This window comes from Trifolium pratense, linkage group LG1 (genome assembly GCF_020283565.1).
Source record: "Trifolium pratense cultivar HEN17-A07 linkage group LG1, ARS_RC_1.1, whole genome shotgun sequence".
NCBI classification, from domain to species: Eukaryota; Viridiplantae; Streptophyta; class Magnoliopsida; order Fabales; family Fabaceae; genus Trifolium; species Trifolium pratense.
Window position 1 is genome coordinate 48968029 of NC_060059.1, and position 14231 is coordinate 48982259.

Sequence of the window (14231 nt, forward strand, 5' to 3'; positions counted from 1 at the left end):
TGATTATGATATTTGAATCCTGTGTTGAAAAACCTCAATGAATCACAAATCACTTAAGAGATTAAGGATTTGTGATTGATTGAGAGAATTGGATTGCAAGAGATTGAATCCAATTGGTATCGATTCATCATTGAGTGAGTTAACCAATTCAATTGTGTATAAGTTCACGTGTTGCATGCGAAATACTTTGATCCGACAAACTCTCAATCGTTTGAAAAACCTTTTTGAAACAAAGAATTGAAAGAACTTTCTGAAATATTCCCCAATTAAATGTTCAAAAATATCGTTCTTAATAAAATTACCGTGATACGAATTTAATACAATCCTCGTGGACACGATATCTTAAATACTACTTGTCAACTTTTGTATACTTGCAAAAAGTCTATCAGTAGCATGCATATAAAAGGCATAATTGAAAAGAAAAAGTTACTTCCCTCCGTCTCAAATTTTTGGTTTTTTAATTTTTTAGTTTTGTTCTAAATCTTTAATCCTTTTAAGAAATCAATGCAAAATGAGAGATACTTTATCATTTGTACCCTTACTAAAACTAAAACATTAATTAAATAAATTTTCTTTTTCTTTATAAAGTAAGGATAAAAGTGATTTTTTTTTTACTTAGGATAAAAGTAAGTTAACTTATCAATCTTTACCATTTCTTAATCTACGTACAAAATTCTGAAATGACTAAAGTTTTGGGACGTGTAGTACATTAGAAATCGATAATAACATTCATTTTAAAACATTTTTTTTATTAAAAATGACACTCATTTTAAAACTGAAAGTAGTATATAATCTTTAAACGATTTTTCTTGATTAATTAATGTAAGTTGTAGATGATCACGGATTTGCAAAAATAGAGTCACCAACCTTAGTCCAAATCATATGGTGTATATTATACAATCGGCATGGTACATATAGCAAGGGGCAACGTATACACAAATCCCTATTCAATTGACACGAATGCTGAAATTGTTAGGTTGGACGCCATAACCAGCCATAATATATATGTCAAAAACGCAACCTACCACTAGACTAACCTCTTATCGACATTGCGTAAGTTTGAGTAGAACTAGACTCAGACATTTTAATGAGTAGAACTAGACTCGTAAATTTTTAAGTATGGTATCGAGTTCGAGCATTGTGTAAAAACATGGTTGGAAAGAGAGACTCGGTTAAAGATGGCCAACAAATTTCTAGTAGAGATTAGTTATTGAGTAAGTTTTTTTGGTTTTCACCACCAGTTTAATCTGGTTCGTGGGTCAGTTCTGGCATCAAGTGGTCCCAACGCCCTCTCGACCGCAGTTGCGGAGGATCGAACCGCGGTCTTCGCTACCAAGTTCAGCGCCAATCACCACTGAACCAACTAACGATTGGTAGTTATTGAGTAAGTTAGTGAATACCTCACACAAATAGTTAACAAAAATAAATCTCAATTGTTTTTCTCTATATCACATTGTATATGCCAAAAGGAACCAATTGTTACCTAATTCAATACCTAACTAAGATTATCTATCAAATAAACAAGTTGGGAATGTAACCAAAAATGGAATATGTAAGCAAACCTACCTAGTACAAATACAAAGAACAGAACATGTATGTATTGGGGCTACATGAACCCATCTACATCAAAGTGATTAACACCATGTGGAAGATGAAATTGATGATGAAACTAATAAACATAAGGCAAATTCTCCATGGAACAAGTTTACGATACTCTAATCATATATCTCAATACTTCTCTGCACAACGAGGTTAATCTCTCCGTTCTCTCCAGATTAAAAGAATGAGAAGATAAATTGGATAGAAGTATGAAACTCGTGAAACAATATAGTGCATATGAAAGCAGTAGTACAGATGAATAGTTAAGTGTTTATATTTGAATCAATCACCTTTAAAGAAGGACAACATTAATGCATATGACAAACAATATTTAATATTAACATTTAAACAGTAAAAAGTCAGGTGTTTACAATTAAATGAGAAAAAATATAGTGCATATCAAAATAGTAGTGGAGATGAAAAGTCAGGTGTTTACACTTGAATCAACAACCTTTAAAGATGGAAAACATCAGTGCATATGACAAACAGTATTGCAGATGAACATTTAGACAAAAAAAAAACAGTATTGCAGATGAAAGAAAGTATTAAAAAATTAAAAAAAATAAAAGTAGTGCAGATGAAAGAAAGTATTACAAAATTTAATTAAAAATAAAAGTAGTGCAGATAAACAATTACATGGGGAAGAAAATTAATGAACATTAAAAAAAATTAGTGCAGTTGAAAACATATAGTGCATATCAAAACAGTAGTGCAGAAGAAAACAGTAGTGTAGATAAAATAGTAGTGGAGAAGAAAACAATAGTGCATATAAAACAGTGGTGCAGATAAAACAGTAGTGGAGAAGAAAAGAGTACTGCATATAAAAACAGTAGTGGTTAGTACTGCAGATGAACATTGTGCATATGAAAACATTAGTGCAGAGAAAATAGTAGTGCATATGAAAAGAGTAGTTCAGATGAAAAGTTAGTGCAGAGAAAACATTAGTGCAGATGAAATCAATAAGAAAATAATAGTGCATATGAAAACAGTAATGCAGATGAATAGTGCAGATGAATAGTGCAGATGAAAAGACAGGTGTTTACATTTGAAGGAAAACATCAATGCATATGACAAACAATATTTAATATTAACATTTAAACGGTGAAAAGCAGCAGAGCTGCAGATGAAAATTATTAAAAAATCTTAATTAAAAAATAAAAGTAGTGCAACAATTAAATGAGAAAAAATATAGTGCATATCAAAATAGGAGTGTACAGTGGCGGATCCAGGACCCTGAGTCAGGGGGTGCAGAATTTTTTCGTACTTTTTTATTTTTGTAAATGAATTTTTATCGTACTTAATAATTATAATATATAAATATAAAATACACATACTACTAAATTTATGATTTTTTCATCTTTTATCATATTAAATGACTATTATTTTGTCTCATAAATACAATTCAGAGCGTTTATACTCGCAATTCTCCGGACATAATGTGTATAAAGCTCTCAAACTAAGATAGTGAATTTTTGGAGTTTTTTGTTTCTATTCTACCCTCATTTTGAAAAAGGTATATAGTTATTAAAAAAGAAGAATTAATTTCATGAAAAATATGAAGTATGAGCTATTGAGAAAATAAGAATATAATTAATAAATTATAACTTTAAACTACCAAAATAACGGTTAAATAGAAATAAAAAGTTCTTTTAATAGTACACTAACAAATGTCCTAAGGATATACGTTAGTTTTTGCCTTAAAAAAATGGAGTGAATAATATATATTAAATTTGTGAGACTTAAACTTTATTATCATTGTAGTTTGGTGGCAATATCATTTTTTATTAACATATGGAACACCTGTTCGATCCCCAACATTCATTATTTTGGGATTTTTATAATTAGTATATTAATCATTAAATAAACAATAAACAATAGTAATATGGAGGAAAAAAAAAAAAAAGAAAAAAGCATGTGCCTCTGCTAGTGCTACTATTGAAACAGAAAGGTAAAGTTTGTGTCAGATAGTCATAAATGAGGTGATAGATACTAGGGTCTAAGTGAAAAATCTTTAGACTCAAGGTGCAAACTAAAAAATTCAGTGTGGTCAAAATGCAAAAAAATAAGATTATTAGTTCAATTTTTCAAATTTCAGGGTGTGCAGGTGCACCCCCTGCCACCACACTGGATCCGCCCCTGGGAGTGTAGATAAAAAGTTAGGTGTTTACATTTAAATCAACAACCTTTAAAGATGGAAAACATTGCTGCATATGACAAACAGTATTGGAGATGAACATTTAGACACAAAAAAACAGTAGTGATGAAAGAAAGTATTAAAAAATTTAAGTAAAAAAAATAAAAGTAGTGCAGATGAAAGAAAGTATTACAAAATTTTATTAAAAAATAAAAGTAGTGCAGATGAACAATTACATGAGGAAGAAAATTAATGAACATTAAAAAACAAAAATTTGTGCAGTTGAAAACATATAGTGCATATCAAAACAGTAGTGCAGAAGAAAACAGTAGTGTAGATAAAATAGTAGTGGAGAAGAAAACAATAGTGCATATAAAACAGTTGTGCAGTAGTGGAGAAGAAAACAGTATTGCATATAAAAACAGTAGTGCTTAGTACTGTAGATGAAACAATGTGCATATGAAAATATTAATGCACGGAAAATAGTAGTGCATATGAAAAGAGTAGTGCAGAGAAAACATTAGTGCAGATGAAATCAATAAGAAAACAATAGTGCATATGAAAACAGTAGTGCTGATGAAAATACAGGTGTTTACATTTGAATCAATAGCCTTTAAAGAAGGAAAACATTAATGCAGAAACATTGCAGATGAACATTTAAACACAAAAACAGTGGTGCAGATAAAAAATTAAGTGATTACCTTTGAATCCATAACAACTATCTCAATATGCTCATCCTCGTAACCGTGTTGACAACAATTCATATATCAATAATTGACACATATGAAGGCTTCCATGTTTCCTTTGATTCATTGATATCTTAAAATCAAAAGATCATATGATATGATTCTAATAAAAAAAAAAACTTGCTGTATAATTTGTGTAGAAATAGTAAAGTGAAACATAGATGAATGAAATTTGGAAAAGTTATTAGAGAATAGAAATTTTTTGACGAATAGAAAAGAAAAGAAAAAATAGAGAAAAAAAAAAGAAGTCATCACCGTGTAAAAAAGAAGAGAAAAAATAGAGAAAAAAAGTTCAGGCTCCAATATTTTAGGCATTTGAAGTTGTAACACATTTTTTTTTTGGTTGTGTAAAAAAAAAACACTTTTTTTTTATAAGGAAAGTTTTATTTTTTATTTTTTACGGATAGTAAGGAAGTTGTAACACATTGATTACCTTCTTTTTATTTTAGAATAATGCTTAATAACACGAATATGCGGTTTATGAAAAACGCGAACATATGAAACAACGTCAATTATTATCTTCAACTTTTCTATTAATTACTTTTTGGATTTGTCTAACATGTGCAATATTACATAAGTTAAAGTAACCAAAAATAGTAATTATTTAATGAAAAACAACAATTGTAAAATATTGGAGCGCCAATCAATAACCTTTAAAGAAGGAAAACATTAATGCAGAAACATTGCAGATGAACATTTAAACACAAAAACAGTGGTGCAGATGAAAAATTAATTGGTTAGCTTTGAATCCATAACAACCATCTCAATATGCTCATCCTCCATAACGGTGTTGACATCAATCCATATATCAATAATTGACACACGAAGGCTTCCATGTTTCCTTTGATTCGTTGATATCTTTAATAAAATAAATAGATCATATGATATAATTCTAATAAAAAAAATTGCCGTATAATTTGGGTAGAAATAGTGAAGTGAAGCATAGATGAATGAAAGTTGGAAGAGACAAAATGATCCTATATTTTTAATAAAAAATTAGAAATTTTATTAGGAATATTTAGGGTAATTTAGTAAGTTTGATACTAACTAACTTTATTATATTATTATTAATGGTTAGTAGTAAACTTTGTAGCAATATTGTTTATGTTTCATTTATAAAAAAAAATTGTTTGTTTCTTTTTTTTTTGATGAAAAATATTGTTTATATTTTTGTAGAGTATTTTTTTTATTTCTATATTCCTATTTTTATGGGTTTTTTTTTCTTATTTTTTCTATATTCATTCTATATTTATTTATTTATTGACTACTTTCGATAATTTTTTATTGTTTTTTTCATCCTTATTTTTATGTATAAATGGTTCTGTTTTGTTTATATCTATAATCTGTTTTGCTGTTATTTTTAAGCATATCATCTTTCTATATTTTGTTTTATATTTTTTTTTTAGTAAAATGAAACTAGAAAAATGATTTTTGCTTATATAGTGTTACGGAGACAATAATACTTATTCCCTCCGTCCTAAATTTTTGGTCCTTTTAGCTTGTTAGTTTTGCCCCAAATTATTAATCATTTTAAGAAAAACCCTTACTTTATCGATTTAATCATTTTTTTAATAATCTTTAAACGATTTTTCTTGATTAATGTAAGTTGTAGATGATCACGGATTTGCAAAAAGAGTCACCAACCTTAGTCCAAATCATATGGTGTATATTAATACAACCAGCATGGTACATATAAAAAGGGGCAATTGAGAAATTGTTAAATCGGACGCCATAACCAATCATAATATACGCCAAAAACACAACCTACCACTAGACTAACCTCTTATCGACATTTCGTTAGTTTGAGTAGAACTAGACTCAGACATTTTAACGAGTAGAACTAGACTTGAGTTTGAGCATTGTAAAAAAACATGGTTGGAAAGAGAGACCCGATTAAAGATGGCCAACAAATTTCTAACATATTAGTTATTGACTTAGTGAATACTTCGCACGAATAACATGGTTAACAAATATAGATCTCAATTGTTTTTCGCTGTATCGCATAGTATATGCCAAAAGAAACAATTGTTACCTAATTCCACAACTAACTAAGATTATCTATCAGATAAACAAGTTGGTAATGTAACCAAAAATGGAATATGGTGAGCAAAACTACCTAGTACAAATACAACGAACAGAACATGTATGCATTGGGACTACAAGAATCCATCTACATCAAAGTGATTAACACCATGTGGAAGATGAGATTAATGGTGAAACTAATAAACATACGGCAAAATTCTCCATGGAACAAGTTTACGATACTCTAACCATATATCTCTATACTTCTCTGCACAACGAGCTTCATCTCTTCTTTCTCTCCAGATTAACAGAATGAGAAGATAAATTGGATAGAAGTATGGAACCGGTGAACTGCAAAAATTAGTAAGTTAATTATAAACGGTTGGCATTGTTTTCTTTTACAAAAATCTCTATCCGTAACTTCATAATAGAGTTAAAGAGATCACCTGATGCCACAAGGTAAGCTAAAAGAGAGAGCAAGCAGCAAGTCCCCTAGGTAATTACAGTGTCTAGCAACACCCCTTTGACAAAATAACGATAAATAATAAGATTCATAGATTCAATGAGAAACAGAAAAAATATTTGTATTTTCTGGATAGGCAAATTGTTAAAGTAATTTACCATGAGTAGCTTTTCTCTCCTAATTGAATGGTTAGTCACACATTCTTAATGTGCCCTATCGTTGTTTTTACTTTTAGTTTGTTACTATCTCCGTCCCTAAATATAAGACCCTCAAGTTTTTATATTGTCCCTTTAAATAAGACTCTTCAAATTTTCAAGTGCATTAATTATTTCTTTACCACGGTACCCCTAATTATGTTACATCTTTTTCTGCAATCTATCTGTAATAAATGCTTTGTAAAAACATTAACTAACTATCTCTCATGAAGGGTAAACTTGTAAAAACAATACTAATTGTCATCAAATTTAATATCATAATCAACTTTGTTAATTCCCGTGATTTACGCAAAACGGGTCTTATATTTAGGGACAGAGGTAGTATTTGTTTTGGTGAGGTGGCATTTGTGAGTGGAAAGGATTTTCGACGTATCACTTTGTAACTATCTTAGCTATAAAGCTAGGCCAATTATCCTAAATGAAGGTAACTCACATATCAGAAAATATATCTTCCTCTCTATGAAAACTCTAATATTTCTATATTAGTTATTTACTCTTCATCACTGGAGCTCATTCAGCTATTGAGTTCCCTGTGTTTAAGTACGGAATTTCTCAGTTAATCCTTGAAAATCCATTTTCCCCTCGCACAAATGTTTGTATATTAGTTATGTTAGTATTTTAATTTTTAACTATTAACCGAAACAAGAATATTAACATGTTCTAACTATTTATAATGATATGCATATATCAAATGAAATCTTACCAATAACCAGAAGCAAGTAGCTTGCCTCCAATGACTTTTGGAGGTTTACCCCAAATAGGAGCCTTTGGATTCTTCTTGAAATCATGTTTTTGCTTGTTTGCTCCTCGAAATACCATGTATCTGCAGTTATATTCAAATTACAGTTTATAAGGTTTACGGACAGAAATGATTATGTGATAATTACATCAATAGAAGTTTTCATAAAGTTTTCTTTTATGTGTTAACTTTATGTCGCCTACAGTGTGTGTGTGCTGCATTATAAAATTAACTTTTACAGATTATGGTTAAGTTACCCAATAAGGAAGACAAAGCAATTAGCTACAACTGCAGCCGTTGTTAACTCAACTTTGTTCTTCAAAAGCCACCAGCCCTAATAGAAATCGCAGAGTGTCAATACATGCAAGATTTTAAGATGTAAATAAGTGAAGCTTAAAAAACTTGTTGCAGTTTCACTTTCCCACACAGGTGAATAATGCGTTTAAATCATACATCTAAATAACATTTGTAGATCAAGTTTGAGTTTTCGACCATTGCTTTTGTGTATGTGTAAAACAAAACGGATCTATTTTCTTGATGATAGCAAATTGTGCACACAAGGAAATGTAGTTATGACTTATGAGTCGGCTGCTATAATGCTATTTGAAAATGAAGTGTTATTCTAATTGAACATTATTTTTCAATATTATTCAACTTATCTTATTGAGTTCATTTTGTCACTGATGTGTAATGCACCGAGTATTTAGTTACTAAGTTAATTGGACATGTAATGTTTGTTGATGTTGATATGCTTTCTATCGTAGATGAAAAAGAAAACAAAAGTATAATTTAAAGCATTTAGAAGACTAATATCAAAATAGGTTTAAAACTCTTAATAAGTTCGGAAGACTGTTATACTCTTCTGAACAATAGTGCATTCTAAATGCTTTAAATCTAAGTTGAAAGGGTATTTTCTTTCATTTTGGTGCATCGAGTTTGGTCCATGTTCACGGCATCGAGTTTGGGACTAAAGTGACTAACAGATTGAAGACTGAAGAGTGGAGGATTTATTTGGGTTTTTGTCCGAGTCAGGGACTAATTGACAGCGCGTTATACTTTCAGGGACCAAAATGGTGGTTTGCCTATAGAACTTCCCGAAACTTCCTAAAAAGGTATATATGATGCCAACACCAGAACTTCAAAACCCTTTAGGAATTAACAAACTCTATAAATAGCAATCTTCAGTAATTCATATTAGAGTAATAGTGGTGTTGATTCCATAGATAATAAAAAGAGTAGTAGAATGCGTGCAATAGAAAGAACTATAAGGATGATACAAAATAGTTTGAGTCTTATCAATAGTTTGATGATATGAAAAAGTGGTCAGGATCTAGATCCAAAAGAACTACAAGTCAGAGAGAGAAAGTAGGAAGTATAGAGGCCTGAATAAAAATAAGAGCGATTAAAAAGTGAGTCACAACAGTATGACATAAACATTGCTCAAAACAGGTATAACATCTCTTTCATGACTTTGGCAAAGTAAATTGCAGGTTGGGACATTTTTATTTTTCAACCAAGTTCGTAATTATAATCGATACCTGTATGCTAAAAGTAAAAGGAATCCACACTAAATCTCCAAAGACCAACATGAAGCCTAATCTCTCTGCAATTATGTCCCATCTGCAAAAGACAAGAAAAGGTTAGAAAAGGGAATTCAATCATATACTAATCCCCCCAATGCATCTGCGACATACAAATTAATTCGTATCAGTCTATTGTCGTTGGAATTTTATGATGGATGGTTCTTCCCCTAGTGCAGAAAGGTAATGCATAGACTGCATCAATAAACTTGACCATAAGCAAATAAACCCACAAGCATAGGCACTTGCATATCCAATGTAACCACCCTCGCCAAATAAAATATAAGCAACCACTTACAAGCTTACTTGTAAGTGGATTTATTTGAAATGTATGACACAAGTCTAATTTAAGACATCTCAATGGAGTTCAAAACAATCTTGATTTAGTCTGAAATTTTATAAGCATGACACGGACAATACAAAATTCAGATCCAAAAATAGATTTTTTTACTAAAACTCGTCAGGTATTTTATTTTTCTTCCATTGGTGCAAGAATTCTGATTTACAACAATATGAATGAATGTCATTGTCATAAAACTTATACTTAGGACATGTTGCCGATGATAAAATCAAAAGAGCACATCAACCTAATACTCTTCTAGTCCCAAAGGCTAATTCACTTACGTGGATGTCATGTACTCTTCGTGTACAAAGTAGTCCAGGATGTATAGCTGAAACAAATGTGCCGAAATTTTTTTAAAAAATAAAAATACAGACATGCATAATACGAGTTTTTCGACCAACGAAAGAAAGTATGCAAGTTTTTGAGATTACTGCACAGAATAGCTGGAAGAGAATCATTGACTTGCTCAAAGTACCATCTTGAATGCTCTTAGCAAGAACTGATAGATTGATAAGTAGCCACCCCATCATTCCAGCTCTAACAAAGAAAAATCTGCAATTTGATAATTCTGTTAGGAGCATATCCGATTCATTTCAGCCATCACTCATACCTCCTTAGTTATGCGGATGATGGTTATATCTTGTCTTATTTCAAAAGTCAGTTAAGATGTAAGTGAGCTATGCAAAAAAATTACCAAAAAATTTATTGCCTTGAAAAGTAACGACGAAAAAATACTAACCTTAAATTTAGTCAAATGACACAATACAACACAAACATTAAATGATGTTTTTTTAGAATTAGGAGATGGCATTAGAATGTAGAACAGTAGAAGGCATAGGTTATTTAAAAATAGTTATTCACATGTTTAGATCCATTTGAAAACTGCTTGATGTATTATTATAGTTACATATAATTTTCTGCTTTTAAAAACTAAACTTACAATACAATATAAATTTTACAATACAATATAAATGTTTCTTGCCTATGCTTGCTGTATAACATGAGTACAAGTATTTGGTTTTTAAAATAACAATTCAATTTCATTCCTTCAAATACAAATCAGTGTTAAGTTGCCATAAAATGCCTTGGTGCCTCCATCCTACACAAATTGGCCATGGCAGTTGTCAAAAAACCCACCACCACAATCCGCCATGGACGATATTTGACAACATTGACGCAAATACATGTTTTTTGTTCATTTTTATGAAGATTCTAGTTGTATAGCATTCGAATCACACAATCAGGATGCGAAACAACAGAACAAATTGGCTGTCAATAAAACTTAGGAAAAACACAGACAAGTTTGATGAGGAGAGGAAGACAACTATCTACAGATGATACAATTTGACGGGAAAAAATAATTTGATATTCAGAATGTTTAAGAAGGTAATTTGTAGAAGAGATACACCTTCCCTGGGCAGCGGATGTGGAAGGTATATCAGTCATGTCAAATGAGAAGAAAATAAGCATCTTTCATTGGCACCAGTGAGGTAAGATAGTATTATTTTCCCACAACTTGCAATTAATAAACACTTGTTTTAAATGAGAACAAGCAAGGAACCACAATGAATAGATCACATACTTGAGGTCAATACTCATGAACTGAGGATTTAATTGTATTCCAAACCACCTGTTAAAATAAAATAAAAAAACAAAAATTAACAAGATTAACCATAAAAACACAATTATTTGGCCCACATAATACATCGTAGTCTATCATGACATTAGACACCACATCTTCATGTATTTTATCGATATATTATTTAAAATGAACGCATAGTAAAAAGAACATATCTAGTACTAGTATGTGGTTCATGTAGTAGTGTATATACGAGGAAAATATTTCTAAATGGATTAAAAGTGAAACAAAATATAAATCAGTTTAATCATGTTTAAGCCAAAAAGTGACCAAAATATCACTACATATTATTAGTATAACCTCTTGAAGACAACAAAATTTTGCAGGGAGCCTAGGGCCAGAAAAATGCACAAAACGAGAAGCTTATTATGGTTTAAATGAAGTGTTAAGTAGGAACAAAATGAAGCATATTAAAATTGAAAACGAGGGATGAGGTTCATGGAATAAGTCATTATAATGCATTTTATTCCAAACATACGTTGCCTTGAATTTTTTCCACTAAAGTAGCAATCAGTTAAAGTAATCTTAATATTCACTACATACCAATCATGTATCAGGTTTCCAGTGATATGAGGTTTTAGCGATGAACCTTTACTCTTTGACTTGCAACCGGAAAAATAGAGTACCAGGGCCACCTGCCATTTATATGCAAGAGATGAACAAAAGTGACAACCCAATGGGAAGAAAATTCATGCTATCCAGAATGATACAAATAAAACACAAGATAATTTAAATAAACCATCTTATTCATACTTGCACGACTAAAACACAAACAGCAGATAGATGGTTATGACGTACAAAAATCGGTGATATAATTTTCTTTTGATTAAGTTAAAAAGGACCACAGTCATGGAATGATCAATTAAAAGGGGTAAAGGAATCCATATAAAACTTAAGACAAACCACCAAAAAATATCAACTTCTAACTGGATTAACTAAATATCCATGACTCAGTTTTTCAAAATTAATTGAGTAATCCATGTAACCTGTTGAAAAACTTCGATATGAAAAACAAGAAAATTTAAATTCAATTTAGAGTGGTTTGGAAAGTATCAACATAGCATTCGAAATCAGCAATAAGTCATGAAGAAAGTGATAATCTGGGGAAGAGATTAAATAGTTAAACTATGGCAATACATATCACTCTTATCTCTTAAGTGTTTACAAAAACAAACATGGCCGGTAATTAAATAAATAAGCAGATGGTAGTACTTTTGAAACTCCAAAGGTTAATTATAAGCTTACATACAAGAAAACTGAAGATAAAAGTTGTAGACAGCAGCTCAAGTCCTCTATCTGCTATAGCCTGCAAGAATTACCAAAACAGTTGATAAAACATGTTAACTTCTGCACATAGTTCCAAATTATGGATTACAACTGCAATTGCGGCTGCAATGCAGAGGCTCTAGAAGTCTTTGCATCAACCGCAATTGCCTATTTTCCCACAGTATCAAATTTTGCAGCACAAATGCAACTGCAATTTATAACCTATGAAGCATGGATCCAGACACAGACACCAGACACGACACGGTTAGTGACACATCGACACCGATAATAATTTGAAAAAATGACATAATTCAATGTAATCATAAGTGTCGGTCCCCGTCACCGACGCGTGTCCGATTCTGGGACACGACTAATCCGATGAGTGTCTGTGCGAACCATCCGAATTATCATAAAAGAAATTGATGCAACATAAAAAATCACACTACATGCCGCTCAATTCTTTGCATTTCATGCATTAACTTACACAAATGCGGATTATTCATATACATTATGCAAACACTTACAGTAAGAGATACAAATTCCATCTTGGCACTGATCCAAAGAAGTCCAACCAACAGAAAAAGCGAAAGTAGACCTAAAAAAACAAAAAATGCAAACAAAGTTAAATTAACAAATCATATGAAAAGGAAAGAAAAAAAAAACCAAATTAACAAACACAGATTATAAATAAGAAGTAACGAACCATTGCAGTGATAGTGAAGACGAGTTGAATCAGAAAGAAGAACACCAGGAACAAGTTTTCCAGGGAGAATGGATCCAACAATGGCCAAATAAGTGAAGAATCCTGCGAGTAAAGAAACCTGACCCAGATTCGGAAAATGTAAAAAGATTCAAAATTGATGATTGTTTTGAAATAAATGAGTGAATTAAAGAAGTGGGTAGTGAGTGATAGGTACTAACAGAGTTCCAAGAAGGAATGAGAGCGTGAATGAGAAAACTCAGATCCATGTTTGACTCTGTCACTCTCTTCAAGTGAGGAAAATGATAGTGTGACTTTGATTTGATATCAGTTTGAGAATGCTATGTTGCTCAAAATTGACATTGCGATTCACTTCACCAAGTTGAAATTAACAAACTACTACTTCACACAAGTTCATAAACATTTTATTCCAATTAAAAATAAATAAAAATCGAAAAAATAATTTAATTCTAGTTTTGCTCTCTTATTTTCAATTTTTGAAGTTTTTTTTTTTTTTTTATATGACGAGAGTAAAAAGCCCAATAAAAATAAATAAAAAATCGTGGCGCTATAACAATCCTAGACATACAAATTTTAGAAATGTCATTAAAGAGGATACTCTAGAGGTTTATAGGAGGAGTCTCGAGCATCATTACATAAAAAAGTTATGGATAAGATTATGATTAGCTAACCAATTGTCGTGTATATGTCGAATAAAAGTGTCTGTCGCCTAATTGAGGTTGCCATTCTTTGTAACCATATCGATTAGCACATTGAAATCACTT

General features: G+C 30.9%; 1 protein-coding gene across 1 annotated transcript; it reads right to left on the minus strand.

The window, feature by feature from the left end:
* Positions 1-6439: 6439 nt before the first annotated feature.
* Positions 6440-13854, minus strand: LOC123904252 (delta(14)-sterol reductase-like). Its single transcript, XM_045953940.1, has 13 exons — positions 13668-13854; positions 13450-13567; positions 13271-13341; positions 12730-12786; positions 12024-12115; positions 11424-11471; positions 10273-10393; positions 10123-10169; positions 9457-9538; positions 8176-8252; positions 7883-8002; positions 6948-7022; positions 6440-6852 (listed from the first exon to the last, which is right to left on the minus strand). Exons 1-13 carry the CDS (start codon positions 13713-13715, stop codon positions 6699-6701), a joined length of 1110 nt encoding a protein of 369 aa, XP_045809896.1. The 5' UTR covers positions 13716-13854; the 3' UTR covers positions 6440-6698.
* Positions 13855-14231: the final 377 nt, after the last annotated feature.

What these genes read in the sequence shown, in the direction of transcription:
- LOC123904252 (XM_045953940.1), bottom strand. Translation starts at nt 13,715, where the DNA reads ATGGATCTGAGTTTTCTCATTCACGCTCTCATTCCTTCTTGGAACTCT. An exon ending in CTTTTATCTTCAGTTTTCTT is followed by an intron (nt 12,116 to 12,729) that starts GTATGTAAGCTT and finishes TATAAATGGCAG; the next exon opens with GTGGCCCTGGTACTCTATTT. An exon ending in CTTTTACTTTTAGCATACAG is followed by an intron (nt 8,253 to 9,456) that starts GTATCGATTATA and finishes GATTTCTATTAG; the next exon opens with GGCTGGTGGCTTTTGAAGAA.